At 37.1% G+C, this 16,797-nt stretch overlaps 2 protein-coding genes across 2 annotated transcripts in view; one reads left to right on the forward strand and one right to left on the reverse strand.

The window, feature by feature from the left end:
• Nucleotides 1–16,797, forward strand: part of LOC139124222 (uncharacterized) — a 104,519-nt gene that overhangs the window by 64,313 nt on the left and 23,409 nt on the right. The window lies entirely within an intron of this gene.
• On the reverse strand, nucleotides 1,304–3,487 carry LOC139123753 (uncharacterized). The gene is made up of 4 exons (XM_070689907.1): nucleotides 3,366–3,487; nucleotides 3,185–3,249; nucleotides 2,506–2,921; nucleotides 1,304–1,501 (listed from the first exon to the last, which is right to left on the reverse strand). The coding sequence occupies exons 1-4, from the start codon at nucleotides 3,368–3,370 to the stop codon at nucleotides 1,304–1,306; spliced, it is 684 nt and encodes a 227-aa protein (XP_070546008.1). The 5' UTR covers nucleotides 3,371–3,487.

Below are 16,797 nucleotides of genomic sequence, written 5' to 3' on the forward strand. Positions count from 1 at the left end.
ATAAACTGACACTAGCTGTCATTGAGCCACCTAAAATACTAGTACCAATGCCTCTGAAAAATTCGTTGTCCCTGGTGACCACGGAAAAACACAATTATAACAGTTAAAATGGAAAAGTCCAAAAGGGACTACGGGTACATATTGCATCAAAGAGGAACACGTCACAAGGAAAGGGGGCAATTTAGGGCAGTTCATATTATGAATCATCTGAAGAGGAAATTACTTATTTCTTATGAAACGAATATGTTGTAAACTGAAACTTCAGTGTAGACCAACTGAATTTGCAACCTTCGAAAATGGATCTAGTTGTTGTTTTTTAAGGAAGATAAATTGTTCTGCAAGCACTCATTTAGTTAATAACAGATTCAGAAAGAATATTTATTTGTAGGTACAACCTCAATAGATCAACTCTACTTCCGAAACGATTTCCAACGAATAATTTGTTCAACGACTGGCATTAGTTTTCATGAACCTGAATATCACAAGCATATCTCAAATGCATTTAAGACGTCGGCGACGTGTTGCTCTTTGATTTCACTCCTGGGACAAAGATTATGAGAGTTTGAGATCTGGAATAAAATAAAAGGAAAACCATAAATATTATGATTTTATAAATACAATTTAATGATAAGCATATTTTTCCAGGAATACTGAAACTTAAACATAACCGCAGAATTATTTACGGCCGAATTGTCGCCAAAGATAGGTGATTACTAAATGAGCGTTGTTTCGGTGTCTCTTTTGAGATGATAGATTAATATTAACTACAAATAGTGTCTTTACTTCAATTTGTATTTCAAATTGGAAGGATGCTGTAGCAGTTGGCGAAATTTACAACTAAAATTTGAAATTTACAGAGCCGAACGTTAATCATCCGAGATGACAATCAATGAGAAACCAACTAAAATCATAACAACCATTGATACATCAATAAAAACCCTATTTGCTTTCCATGGAAGTCAACACTGATCACACAAAATATCTAACCTCGACGGGTCAGTCTTTCACTCTCTTTGTTTCCGGTGAAATGAGATAGATAGAAACTCACCTTTTTTCAATCTTTCAAAATGACAATAAGGATACAGTGGTGAGGACGACGACGGACATGACTCCCAAATTCATGTTCTTTGAGAAAATACCACTTTCAACGGCTGAAATAAAAAAAACCCACAATAATAAAAAAGAAAGAATTGATGATAGAAATAATAGAATGACAACTGTAACTCTCTCTCTCTCTCTCTCTCTCTCTCTCTCTCTCTCTCTCTCTCTCTCTCTCCTCTCTCTCTCTCTCTCTCTCTCTCTCTCACTCTCCTCTCTCAACCAACCAACCACCACCAACCAAACAAACAACCAACCAAACAAACAACCAACCAAACAACCGACCAACCAAACAAACAAATTCAAATTTCAGTGCATATCGCATACTATTACTCACACGCAGTTGTAATTTCCGTTGTTGTGTCTGTGCCTTCTGTTGAACCCGCTGCGGCTGTTGTAGCAACTAAAAGAAGAAGAACATCGGTACAACAGGTCAGGTATGATGTTAAATTGACGATAGATTGTACATTGCAAATGTATTACTGTCTCCTAAGTGCGCATTTAATGCATGTTACTCTTATGAAGGCATGTTAAGGAATTTGTGTGAGACTTTTAACATTTCAGGGTAGTTCCCATCGAAATCACCTTAACGTTGTTAAAATATATTTCTCAGTATGTATAAACGAATTTTTTTGCAAATCTAGATTTTGATTGGGTCACGTGACTAATAGCCTATATTTTCTCGCCAAAATCACACATGGGATATAATAAAATAATTAAACTTAAAGGCAAAATTTTCTTCAAATAAAATCGTTAGTAGATATAAGGTAGCATGAAGCGCATACAATAACCACTGAATAATTCAAAATTCTTGACGTTTCAAAATTGTTTTCTCCAAAAAACCTAAAAAATTAAGCAAGATCTACATTTCACGGAAATTTTTTAAATACTTCACACATATGTAAAATTATTTTATTCAGGTTAATGGTGATAATTGCCTTTTCGGAATATGCAGAAAAAAAACAGGCAAAAAGTTTGAGCTAACAAGTTGAAAATTATTTTTTTTTCCATATTTGAATTGTGGCGGGAAATGACAATTTTCAGTCGCGTTGCCATGTCTGCCAACATTTTCAATATTCTGTCTGTCTTTTGAAGTATAATAGCACAAATTAGCAAACCAAATTTTGGAAAATTCTGACCATATCCCTTGAAATAATAGAATCCGGTGTGTTTTCTGCTTTGACCCATGCCTTAACATACTTGTGATAATTACAAGTCGACCTTGAAGTTATGTTCAATTTGATAGAATTTTCTGTGATACTCACAGTTTACATTTACCATTTGAATTTCCCTATTTTGATACTCATGGGTGTATTTTTCGAAGAATATCGAAATATTATGATCAGTGCAGGTAAATAGTTTTTGAGCAAATATGCATTTCGAGTGAAATAAATATATCAACGATACCTGTACAGTCAATAACGCCAGCCGTGGAGCTGTTAAGGCCAAACATTTGTCGTCGTCGTTGCTGTTACCATCTACGTCATTGCTTGTAATCACAGCACACAGGTGTGTGTACTGACTGCATTGAGCTTCATCTGGCCTTAAGGTAGCTTCCGCATCAGATACGGTGGCAGCGGTATTTTGGGTGATTGATTCCGGTGATCCACTCGGCGGTTTTGATGCTCTCACAGCAGGTGTAGACTTTACCGTGGCACTTTCATATTCAGCATTATTCGAAAAATACAGATTTATATCTGTGAGACTGCCTGTGCCAGCATTGTTTTCGGTGACGACAAGGTCAAATGTTATGGTGACGTCACCATTCACGCTGTATGTAACACCACTTGGTGTGTCCACGGTGAATGTTGTAGCTAATACGTCTGTAATAGAAGGGCAAGTAAGAAACGCAGCGCTGTAATTGTCCACTCATCCAAATTTCGACGATAATCTTAAAACTTACAAGCAACAATAACATCAGAATATCGATGCTGTTATCCAATGGCGCAGGGAGTGCGCAACCATAATTTATGTATGATTCTTTAACAATATTTGTTCATAGAGTTGGTTATTAGTGTAAGCTTTTGCGTCCGACGTCGATTTAACTCAACGTTCAAGGAAGAAAACGATGACTCCAGTTGCTTACCTTGAGCAGTTACAAACGTCAACCAGCCGAAAAGAAACGCAAGTACCAGTGCTGACTTGAAGTGTCTGGTAGATTGGGGAAAAACATTCGTTATACATTAGACGTGTATGCTATTGATGATGAAAAAGAAGTTATACCAAGTAAAATAGCAATACCTTCACAAGCCAATGCTACTACTCACTCCATTTCTCAAACGAAAATGTCTAGCCCCGTCACTATTGGAGTAGATGTTGAAGATTAGGGTGCTGCGATATGGATGATCTCTGTAGTTTACCCCTTATAATAAAATGGTCTATATTGTTTTCTTAGCGAAAAATTACAGCGATTGGAAGATCCAGTCAAAGGAAGGCTAGGCATACTTTATTTTTACAAACTTCATTGGTCTATCTTTGCAGGCTTATGCATAGTTGTCTGGCAACGTCACAACAAACAAGTCTCTCGCATTGTTAGAGGTTTTGACAAATCAATTTAGTTGGTTTGAAGCACGTGACTGTTGTCTAGCGACGGTAATATGTTTGCATCTCAAAGCCGCAGGATATCATTTGTCAAGTCAGCAAGGCTATTTTCTCGGTCAGGGTATAATTAATCATCTGCTTTGAACGCTTGGACCAAAAATGTCGTAATACAGATAAGTCTTCCTGTCTAATCTCTACTCTTATTTGCAAGTATCACTGATAATGTACGATCTTTACTTCTTAACTAGGACAAACAATATATTTTGTGTTACACCGGCAATTTACATGCTTTAGGAGAAAACAGATTGCCAAAAGATGGCCACTTCGTTCCATACACTTCCGGGAGTAAACATGCGAACAAGCCTGTGAAATGTTTAGGTGACTGTTGGTTTTTGTTTTCAGGTTGATTTTCTCTTCTGTCTTAGTCTTTGATCTTGAACTGTTTTACACCGTTGTTCTCCTCAACAAACTCTTGCACTCTTCTGTCTGAATAAATTAAAAACATGTCTCGGAAAGTTTCCATGATTTTATGAGTGGAAATTCAAATAATGTTCTCGATATTCGTACAACGCCGCCGTGTCAAATATTTCCAGGCAGGCTGTTGGTTATATGCTGCATCCATAGTATACGTTTAAATCAGATTGTGCTCTGTTTCAGAACTATTGATAATTGGTTTCTTTTGATAAGATTTCTCCTTTTCACATAAAAAGTGCATTCGATGAACCGTCTCTGTGACTTTATGCTGTAGGAAATTTGTTTACACACGGACGATATCTGGTTAACAAACATGTAATATTGTATGATCTCTGGTTAACAAACATGCAATGTTGTTTGGAACCATGTCTTTCATCGCATCAACAAATGAATAACTATTACATATTGCGGAGTAAAATTTGTCAGGTTACAACAGAGTTTCACATTCATTCGTCCTTGGAGAGTACTGTTTACTCTTTATAACAAATATTGCTGAGGACCATGTCTGGTGATACCAGACAGGAACCTATTGTAATTTTGTAATATAACGTAATTTGCCTTGTGATATACCCGTTTTTGCTCAATTACTCTTCAGCGAAAATGAGACATTAAAGCTATTAACAGATAGCATTATATGTTAAGTTGATGGCGCTGATGACGCTGATTCATACACGTTTAGGTAGTGTCACAATGCCACACGTTGTAATAATCTTGAGGGCCACTGTCGTAAAGTTTAAACTTAAGTAAAATTTTGATCGGTTTGAACTCACAATATACGAAACTCAGTCATCTAGCGACCAGTCATCTCAGACAAAATCGTTCGATCAACACGCTGTAGAGTTCATGAAGCACTTGCACTAATGCACCCGCTATCGCACATCGTAGACAAATTTAAGTATCAAAACAATGATCGCTTACTGGGCGAGAGGCAATCTCAGTGACAATGCTCTCAGAGTCTAATAGGATAATCACGGAAGAGACTTAACATGAATCTATTCATTTTCCAATATAGTTCACATCTACTAAAGAAGATTTTTTTTTTGATATTTGAAGCTGCTTTTATATGTACATTAAAAACAGTAATTTACAGATAAATGATGTGTCTGTTTACATACACTAACTAATAGTATTTTGCAAAATATCTCGCCTATAAATTAAAACAGTTTGCAATAAACTTTCACTGTTTTCAGCTGAGCTTATTATGATAATTTAATATAAAACTCAAAGGTCATGTGACTTCGAAATACCATTCTGTGTGACTGGCTATGATCAATCTGGAAACTTGCTTGACTAAACCTCACTGAACGTAGCTCTGAAACATTCAACGATGAAAAAGACATATTTTACGTTGGTGACCGTGGAATTGCAACAATACAATTGAGCATTCTTTGAGTTCTCATTGAAATGTTTATGAGTGTCGGTCGCGCCCTGGGAAAGCACTTTTAGGGCGAGCGACAAACATTGCTGACAGGTTTATCAGATGATACCTAGCAACACCGGACAATTCTTGCCTGACTACCGCTACGAGATAAAAACATGTTCATGCTTTTAAGACTTTGATTGATTCAGTCGTTGATTATCCGGATACACACATTTATGTTTGATTACATTTTGAGGGGATAAAAAAAAACCAAGAATATAAGAAAATACTATAATTAATTTTAGTGTGTTGGTGTAATGAGAAATCCAAGGCGCTATCTCAGTGTGATCAAACAGTCGGCTGTATTGACTTAAACTCCGTTAAAGTTGACACTTCTGAGATTAACTTTCAAATATGAACATTATTTGCTGCGAAATTGTCAGACCAAATAACATATCATTAGGTAACGAAATCTCTCGTTTTGTTCTTTTCATCAAAAATTATTTTATTGAAGAGTCTATGATATTTTATATATGATATTCTGCTGACAATTTGGCATATGCGCAGTCTAGCCTTTGCTTCAAAAAGTTCTGCAGTGTGTAACGGATACAGTTGACTATATCCGTACACGGTTAGTAGCTCTGGCCGACAAAACCACAGTGCAATAATTTTATGGCTTCTATCGGTCAAAGTGGTTGCGATTGTCATAACTAAATTCAAAAGCCAAAATTCATAACAATCGTAGGGTGATATTACACGTTGTTGACTTTACTCTGCTGGCATTATAGTAAAATTTGGACAAGAGAGCCCCAACAATCACATACTTCTACGAGTAGACTTCGCTATAGGACATCTTTATTCAAGCACACCTATGCTAGGCTGTAAGAATATGGTTCAAATCTTAAGGAATAATCCACTACACTAATGATGAGATGATGTCTGGACAAGTGGCATGTAAAACTGTTCTTCATTAAGTATGATCTGTGCAATTCATAAAGCATACCACCAGGACGCATTTGGTTTATAAAAATCGACGGAGAGGTCGTCATTGGTATGGATTTTCGGTTTTGATCTGTTTGCTAAGGTCAGGCCCTTTTAGTGATAATTTCCTCATTTTGATATTCCATTCGCATGGAGATTCATCGTATCAGCTTGAGAGTTATATCTATTCAAGTTAAAAAAGAAATCGTCATAAATATTAATGAGGATGGCACTTTTGTGACCTATACGAAATACTTTATGTTTGATTACATTTTGAGGGGATAAAAAAAACAAGAATATAAGAAAATACTATAATTAAACCAGAAGTTACGTCTTTCTATTTTTGACATGTAGCTGTATGAGTTTCTTATTATATATGAACTTGAAATATAAACGTTATAAGCTGTATTGCAGTATGAGCAAGGAGGGGAGAGGGTGTGTGAAACAGACAGAGAAGGACACAGAGACAGAGACAGACAACGTCAGACATGCAGAAAGAAAAAAACAGACACAAAAGTAACAGACAGCCAGATAGACAGACACAGCTAGATAAATAGACAGATGGACAGAAAAGGGAGACAGACAGACACTTGTAGCGATACAAATGGTAGACATGTTGGGATGGAAGAGTCAGAGAACTGGTGAACAAAGTAAAGAGGTGGGAAAAAAGAGAGGTCAAGAGCAAGACAGAAAGACAGACAGACATACAGACGCACGGATTAATAAAATACTCAGCGAGTCGGAGGAAAGACACAAACCTGGCACAGAAAGGTATTCAGACTCAAATGAGAACATAGCAAATAGGGAGAGCCGAGGTGAGGTCGCTATGAAATACCGCGTTACATTTTCCATTAACTGAAAAAAATCTAATGATTCAACAGATAATGCACTTGCTTGCTCTTTAAATCCGTTGCTGGCGGTTGTACACTGATCGATAATGCAAACGCTGCTAAATTTGTTAAGAATTATTTCGGGTATTTGTTTTACAAGGATTTATTTGCAGTATTCCGTCACACACCCAGGCCTTGAGTATACTCCTTATGATCTTCATAGTACAAGACAAAACAAGGGATATCTTCAGGATTTCTCTCTGTTTCCAGTGTGTACACTAGGTAATTCACTTCCGGACTATGTAAGATTATGTGACCCCTTGAAACTTCTATCACATTTCATTCGATAGAATGGTCTACATCTCGTCTGTAGAAAGTTAGATATGTCCATTACAGTGGAATGTCGTTTCTTGCCCATCGATTCTGTGCGTCTGACTGTCTGCCTGTATATAAGTGTATACTTTTTTATATGTCATCCCGTATGTCCGTTTGTGTTTTTTCTCTTTCTGTCTGTTTCTCTGTCTGTCTCTCTGTGTGCCTGTGTGTCTGTGAGACTACATGTCTATTTTTTCTCTGTCTGTCTCTCTCTCTCTCATATTGCATTACCCTTGCAATCAGGATTTTATATCATCATTGGTCTACTTTTACCAATCAGTGTGCCCGTTTGTTTAGAAAGAAAACTTAATTAGACATGAATTTCAAAAGAGAAGTACATCAAAGCCAGCAACACCTACCAGAGAAGATTTAAAGACTTGAACGAACAATGGAAATAACAATCCGTAACCCGACAGTTTATTTAAAAGATACCTAACATATTATATTAATATTACTTTCTTAATTTGCCAATTACTACGGGAAAAGAGGTAATTTTATACTTCACATTAAACATGCATATCGTTTTTAAAGTTGATTGTACAACTAGAAGCAGATTGTACTGACAACATTTGACAATATCCTCAAAGAACTTTGTCTCGATGAGACTCAAAATTATTTCTGCCGGCGGTTCTAATACGTATTGACCCGAATCGTCCTGCTTACTCACTGCACTGTGAATGAATAGTTTAAGTGACGCTATTGTTGGTGCATATCGAGTTCGTTGAAGTGAACCATGAGCAATTGTGTCATTACAGTTCAACAAGTTAAAAACTCGATATCTTCAGGATTTCTCACTGTGTTTTGTGTGTACAGTTTGTGTGTTCAGTTCCTGTCTATATTTGTGACCACCTTAAACTTATACCGTCTTGCATTCGATGAAATGGTCGGCATGTCGCCTGTAGAAAGCTAGATTTTTGAGTTAAATTGGAATGTAGTATCTAAACTTGCCCACCGATTTTGTATGTCTGTCTGTCTGCCTGCATAAATGTGTATACTTCTTTATCGGTCTGTCTGTCTGTCTCCCTCTGTCTGTCTGTCTGTCTGTCTGTCTGTCTGTCTGTCTCTGCCTGTCTGTCTGCCTCTCTCTCTCTCTCTCTCTCTCTCTCTCTCTCTCTCTCCTCTCTCTCTCTCTCTCTCTCTCTCTCTCTCTCTCTCTCTCTCTCTCTCTCTCTCTCTCTCTCTCTCTCTCTCTCTCTCTCTCTCTCTGTTTTAGAAGCGTCAAAAATAAATTAGACTTGTGAATTTCAAAGACAAATAAATCATAGCCAGCAACACCAATAAAAGCTTGCCTACCAAAGCAGTCTTAAGAACGTGAACAAACAATGGAGAAAATAGACCGTAACTCTAAAGTTTGTTACTTAGATACCTAACGTATTAGATAATTTTACTTTTTATTTATCAATACTACAGGAAAATTGTACTTTTACACTTCTCTATAAGTTTGAGCTTTATTTTGCCAACAGAGTTGTTTCAAAGTATTTTTTCTCATCTAAGATGATGAGGAAACCCCCATATACTATTCGAAAAGCAGAGAATCTAAAGATTACAGGGCAACAATAGTTTAGTCAAAGAACGAAGGGGTGTATATTTGGGAGTAAAAAACCTCAATTTCGGTATTAGGGATAAAAATTAGTTGGGTAAAAATCTTGGTACTTTTTCTAACTAAATAATATTTAACTTGAAACAACAGTACATTTGGAAAAAAACGACTATTTTATTTTAAAATTATTTTTAAAATGACATTAGTTGAAAGGATAACACTCAAAAAGTTTTTAGAAAACTGATTAGCAAAATTAAAATGCATTTTTTTCAAAATACGCTGTGTTGGGTGCAGCGCCCTCTTAAATATGCATATCGATATAAACTTTATTTGTGCAACTGGCAAGCAGATTGTACAGACAACATTTCACAATATCCACAAAGAAATTTGTCTCGCTGGGGCAAATTTTCAAACTATGTTAAAACGTGGAAAGCTAAAGACTGTTCTAATAGGTATTCCCCGAAACGTCCTGTTCACTCAATGCACATTGAATGAATAGTTTTTAGCGACGCTATTGTTGGTGCCCATCGAGTTTTTTGAAGTGATACCTGAACGTTTGTGTCATTGCAGTTCAGCAAGTACTTGATGGTCATTGTTTGAACGAAAGTGAGTGGTCTAATAAATCTAGTCAAATATTCAACGTGAGCAGAAAATGATATGAACGTATTTACTACGTAGCTACAGAGCTGAGTAGTAGATATCTTGAGTCTAAATTCAAACTGCTACTGTACGAAGTAAACATCCCGCGTGTCAAACGTCATATAAAACGCGTTGTCTCTTGCCTCGAGCAACGTTGACGACATGACCTAGTTATATATAGGGCTATCTAGTTTAACCCCTGTGGCAGTTGCTGTGGTTCTGACGATCCAAAATTACATGTTGATAAAGCGAAGTACAAAGTCGAGGTCACTCAAATAGGGATGACCAAAAAAAATCCAAATCTTTTGCGCTGCTCTTGAGATTTTGTCAATTCTTATTAATTTATACTGAGACTTGAAACTCGTTTTGGTTTCTATCTTATGTGCAGCGCCACGTTAATAGTCGTCTACAGTATTTGAGAGTCCTGTCGGAACGACGAGTTCATTGAAGCACCGTTGTCATTGAATTAATATTTGCCAGCGGCTGATCGCTTATTCAAGCCACTAAATCAATTTACGAGCTGGTTACAGAGAGTTGTTTTGTTTGCCCTAGTCCAGATATTCGGTTTATTAATAACAGATTTTACAGATTTAAACTTCTATTCCGATGCACAATTCACCTTAACGCATTGTCTCACTGAGTTTTGAACGACCATGATTAGGTGGCAACGATGAGGAAAACAGAGAGGTTCGCTGTTTCGTAGAAGGTTTTGGATTTGGAATAGAATAGAAGATTAGTTTCCCTAGATTCAAGGGACGCAGTTATAAAGGTGTTCGTTTCAACGTAGGGGTTCGACATAAAGACTACCGTTGTTTATTTTTCACCTGTTGCCATAACTTTCAAAAGTTCTAATGACCAAACTTTCTATCGTTAATGGTTAAATATCTTTGTGTGTTAATTCCGATTCTTTTACATGAAGATTTCGAAAATAATTAAAATAGATTTCTTTAGGTGATTAACTTTCTTAAACTCTTATCCCAGCACTATTCTATCGACACTGATGACCCAAAACGCTTTCTGAACTTTGAAAACCGTACTGACAATTCTAAAACTGACTCATGTGAGGGTTCAAGGGAAAATATCAACTGTTCTGGAATTAACTGCTAGAAGAGGATGGGCTTGCAATCACCATAATTATATGATCGCGCGGTGTCTAAGTAACGATGGTAGCTATTGTAAACATTCACTCTGTTCGATATGCAACCAAATACGTCACTTGAATAGGGGCCAGTGATGGTGAGTGATGGTCGGTTGTTGGTTGGTTGGTTGATATAAAGGCGTAATATAGAAATACTGTATATAATATAGAAATACTGTATATATACCAAGTCACCTTCACATTGTGCTAATATAACTCGTCACACTGCAGAGTCCCCAAGGCCAGCGGACCTTTACACTTCTTGATTTCATTTCCCGGACATGCAATCTTGCTTTTCAATTCACAGCTTAAAGTTGACGTCTCATGTAATATACGGATAGTTTTCAATCGGATTCGAACCCACAACATACGGCATCAGTCGCCTAGCTGAGAGGCCTGAGACAGAACCAGTCAGCTAAATCTCCACTCCCAAAAAAGAGTGGTTCAATAGCTGGCTAAGTTGTTACATTTTTCTGACTGAGACCTTTCAACACGTTGTAGAGTTCGTGAAGCACTCACGCACGCATGCTCACTATCATACATCGCACATACACACTTTATCGAAGCGAAGAAACGAATTTCATCGCTTTAACTGTTAATGTCAACAATGTGAATATCTTAATTAGCGAAAGTTGAGACTTTTAGAGTAAGCACACGATGACCTTGCAAATAAAATGTTCTGAAATAATCACAAATAAGACTGAATTTAAGATTTGATTTTAAACCTTACTTACACCAGTATTCATATGCAGTTAATGCAGGTATATTGAGTACCAAAACTATGACGTTAATTAACGGCAGGCATGAGATGCAGACATTAACAGAGAATCGCCTCGTCGATAAAAACTTTGGACTTGTAAATTCATAAATATTTCTCCCGAGCACCAAAATTGGTGTGAGTTTGAAGTTGAGTGCTAGATAAGTGTGAATTTGTGCCTTTTGCGTGCCTTTAATGTGACAATAAAGACACTTTTTCATGTATGCAGAAAAGGCTTTGAGAGCGATAAAGGGACAAAAAGTATACGTGAATAGATTAAAATGAACAGATCTTAACAAATAGCCTGCGCCTGCCGTTCTTAGGTTACGGTTATAACAAGTCAATACTGTGAAAACTTTAAACAAATTGACTTTCATAGCAATTAATTTCAATCTCGGACATAAGCGATGCTTTATTACAATGTTGAATATTGTTCTTTTTGGTAAAGACGTTTTTCGCATGACAGCCGGGTTATCAAACTTTATTTAACTTGATCTTGCCGTTAACGTCCTCGACTAGTCAAAATCCCCAAACCTTTACACAAACGGTACAAAATACTACATTATATGTAAGTTTACTTACCACTTCATAGTGTAAACAATTTATTGCACAGTCTTGCTTGAACTTCGAGCGGGAAAATATAATAGATTATCCACGCGTTTCCTATTTCTTCGGTCACTTTGGCCATTATTTCCTCGCTTGGGCATTGGATTCCATCCTGACCCCATTCCTCGGGATCCAATCTTTGGGCAGTTGCCTGATATTAGCTCTGGGTCATCAACTGCCCCTTTTTACTCCAATTGCCTTACCGAAGGGGCCCTGGCCAAATTTGTAGTGTTAGTGTTATTTAGTTTGTTCTTTAGCGTAGTTTTGAGAGATGTTTTTTACATTTGTTAAATGTACAAGCAGTTCTCCGTTGGTTTCCTTTCGTTTGCAATAAATACTGTTATTTGATCACAATGTAGTTGTGGCGTGTTTCACAAAATGAACTATCAATAATAGTTACCTTTTGCCGAAGGATTCCAGGAACCATTGATAGTGTTCGTACGCCCCATGCTGGTTGTTATTCCACGAGTTTATGTTCAGATCCTGTTCCTATCGCAAATCTCCGACTCGCCTGTAGAAACACTGAGATTCCAATAGTGTAAGTTTCCCACGCTTCTCTATGAGTAGCCTTGAAACTGTGGATTGATTTAGCATGGAGATTGATGTGCATTAAAATCAGCAACTGGATTTAACATAACCTAGATTCAAAATCCGGCGGGTGTGTTGCAAATATCAATATACTATTACTCTGTAGCCTAGCCTGGTTCCACAATCAGGGACGACTAAGCTTCATTAAACTAAATGACTTTCCTCTGGGGCCTAGCTGAACAATAAGACACGACTAAGATTCAACCTAAATGACAAATTAGGTCACAAGCTGTTGACTGATAGTCATGTTCTTTTGTCAGTCATACACTCTTTTTCATTGGACCGGTAAGGTCAAAGTATTCAAGCTTTTTAAGAGAGGGTGTAGGGCAAAGGGAAATATTTATGTGAAGCACGTGCCCAGACTGACGTTCTTTGACTGACAAAAAAAGGCAAGTAGGTGAACTTCTACATAGATTTTATGGAGAAACCAGGTGTTCAAAATGAAATCACAAAACCTGGAATGCTTTGCTAGAGTGGTTATCAACACCTACTCGACTAATAGATATACTCTTCGCATTGAAAATGATATCAAAGATAATTAATGTACCTAGTATTTGTGTTTTGAAACATATGAAGTATTGTTTATGCAAGCAAAGTATGTTAATATCACGATTGGCAATGAATATTATCGACAAGAACAGTTGGGTATTTCATCTGAAATATTAATGTGACATGAAAACCAATCTTTTACAATAGTGCTATCAAAATGACCTGTGTGATTTGACCTAGCTTGTCAGTGTTCACCTTTTTTCAAACATTATGCACCCTTGATCACAAATTGACCCCGTTTAAACATATACACGCTGTTTACCAGTATATCAGTATAACGATCGATAATAGCAAAGTCGGGTAGTAAAAGTTTTATCAGAGCTATAATCTCAGCATGAAAGCGAAGTGTATGTTGTGGAGACCCAATCAACCGCTCCCTGTCTTTCAGACCTTAAGAGCCCAGGGTTATGTTACAGTGGCGTCAGAAATGTTGACATGATAAATGAACGGAAAACATAACTGAGGCATATGCTTATTTTTATGATGTTTTTTCACACAACATCGACGCCTGCAAGTTAATAGAGTTTGGTCAGCCGACAATACACATCAGTACATTGCCCTGCATAAAATTCCCTAAGGCTATGTCATTGTCCGTATTTCAACACCCCCTGTTCAACAATAAGAAAAGGCCAAACACAAAGTACTTTGTCAGGTCAAGGTGATGCCTTTGCTTTTTAATATTTATAAGCGCTCTGTCGCCGAACAACCAGTACTTGACACCTTTGACTCGATGACACTGTGCTCCTGAAAGGGAATTTGTATGGTATGATTTACTTGTGTTCTGTATCTGTCATGGTGTTGACGGTCGTTTGAAGATTGATTTGTATACTCGCAATTACATTCCTACTGAGGGAAAGCAGAAAGTCAACTCAATCTTGTTGAAATGACAATTTGAAATTTGTGTCATCAATAATATGTTTATTACACGATTCCAAAATCAATATGATTTGGTTTAAATGCCTTCTTTTACTGTGACAAGGCTGAATTGTTCTATCGAATTTCGCGGAAATTATTTAAATTATGTGAACTTTAAATCTCTGTTGTTTAAATTTGTTCTTTTACCTCATCGCCAATGTCTTCCTCAGTATATTTCCATTCAATGTCAATTGCTTCAGGAGACGATGATATTGTCAATCAAAATATTCACATTTTAATTGTTTTTATAATAATTGCTCATTGGAGTATTTGACTCTGACCAACGCATGTATTTTCGCCTGTGTTTGCCTTAGAGCGCCAGAAAAGGGCAAGAAAAACTAAAAAGTGCAAATTGACCAAAACGTAGATTATAAACGTGTGGCCCATCACTGCCAACGTTATAAACTTCAGAAGCACCTGGAGACTCGCGATGGATAACATCAAGTGATTGACATCAACCTTCACAAACAATAAACTGACTTTTTCTATTCTGAGTGTACGTAGACGTTTGCCTGTATAAGGGGTTAGAGGACAAAACGCTCATTAAATGGCGCTTTATGTGCTCGTTGCTATGTAAAGAGATAGCTAGGTCAATAGTGGGCCGGCCGGCCATAAATTGTTCTTATCTTTGAAAGGAGAACAGGATAATAGGACGTCACGGTTCCCTTAATTTGCACTGATGAGTAATAACATGTGCAGTGACCTTAACCGTACAGACTGTGCCAGGACTACAGTGTTGAAAATAGCTCTGAAGGCATAATTATACACCTTTCATTTATCAGATCTGAACTTGAGTCACATTTAGCGCGGGGCATTGATAAACATTTTGAAAATTTCAATAACATGGCTCGATTTAAGTAGGAAGGACGTTGAATTATGAAATACTTCTTGTTAATATAGATGACCAGCTGCGCGCTCTAATTTCCATGATGCAACTTTTAGGATCTATCAAAGAGATGAATTGGGTGAGTAACTTTCTGAGTGGGACAAAAAAGTGTCTCTACTGTATGTTGCATATTCGCGCTCCTTTTTGAGTGGTTCAATCATCTCCCATTGGTGCGTATAATTCAGATTCCCCTAAATGTACTATAAAATTCACATTTTCTTTCAGGTCTGACAACATTGATCATTAAATCGGCCAGATTCTACTTGTCCTGAATAACAGCTTTGAATAAGTGTGACTAAGTTCACAGTCTGTACGGTTAAGGTCACATTTTATTACTCATCAGTGCAAATTAAGGGAACCGTGACGTCCTATTATTCTCGTCTCCTTTCAAAGACAAGGGCACTTTATGGCCGGCCGGCCCACTATTGACCTAGCTAGCTCTATACATTGCAACGAGCACATAAAGCACCCTTTAATAAGCGTTTTGTAGTCTAACCCCTAATGCTGGCAAATGACATTGCCTTAGGAATTTTATTCATGACAGTACGCTGATGTGTATTGTCGCCTGACCCAGCTCTGTTAACTTGCAGGCGTCAATTTTGTGTGAGAAATACATCATACAAAATACGCATATGCCTCAGTTATGTTTTCCATTCATTTCTATGTCAACATTTCTGACGCCACCGTAACAATAGCATGCTTTGGAAGACAACCCAACCAGTATCCCTAATTGTACACCACGCAACCAATTGGAAACGAGTGTTCCTAACCTTTGACCAATGACAAAGAGTCACACCCTCAGTTGTTGCCAAGCGTAGTGTATAAAGCATGCCGTCATGCTGTGTTTGTACCATTAGGGAAAAGCCGAAAGAAACAACTCGGGAAAATATCAAGTACAGTAACTTGCAGGTGAGCTTTTAACGTCACTAATTGTGAGATTGCTAAGTTTCACACGATCTGCTTTTACAGTTTTACTATATCGCTTGACTATAAAACTGCCGGAAATTAATTAGTGGTTCTACCTTTTAATTTAAAATGTAGATTACATATATATCGTCATACATAAAGTGTATGTGGGACCTGCAGTGAAGAATGTTTTCAAAGCGGCTTTCAGTCTCGGTCAAGCTTGAAGACGCCAATAATGGTTACGATTTCGAGTGCTTTTCGAGTGCTTTTCCGAAAGTTACACAGCCCAAACGTCGAGATGAAATTGTTTCTGTAGTATCAATTTTATTTCAAATTAGACCGTTACCTAAGCTTGACTTTGCTCTCCATAGCAATAAAAAGTAACCAGAGTGTAAGCTTTAACATTCGAGAGAGATGGTTCCATCAGATGTCCAATGTTGCTTAAAAATATCTTAACTGCTGCACATAACAGTTTCAGGCCCTAATACTCTTACTTAATAATGCCTAACATTGAGGTACAATCAACATTTAATTTTGGAATTCCATATATTAAATTTTAGAAACAAACAGTCTTGTAAATAAAAGCAATATGAATTATAAAATATATTATGTTA

The sequence above is a fragment of the Ptychodera flava genome (assembly GCF_041260155.1).
Source record: "Ptychodera flava strain L36383 chromosome 23 unlocalized genomic scaffold, AS_Pfla_20210202 Scaffold_23__1_contigs__length_28996876_pilon, whole genome shotgun sequence".
Lineage (NCBI taxonomy): Eukaryota > Metazoa > Hemichordata > Enteropneusta > Ptychoderidae > Ptychodera > Ptychodera flava.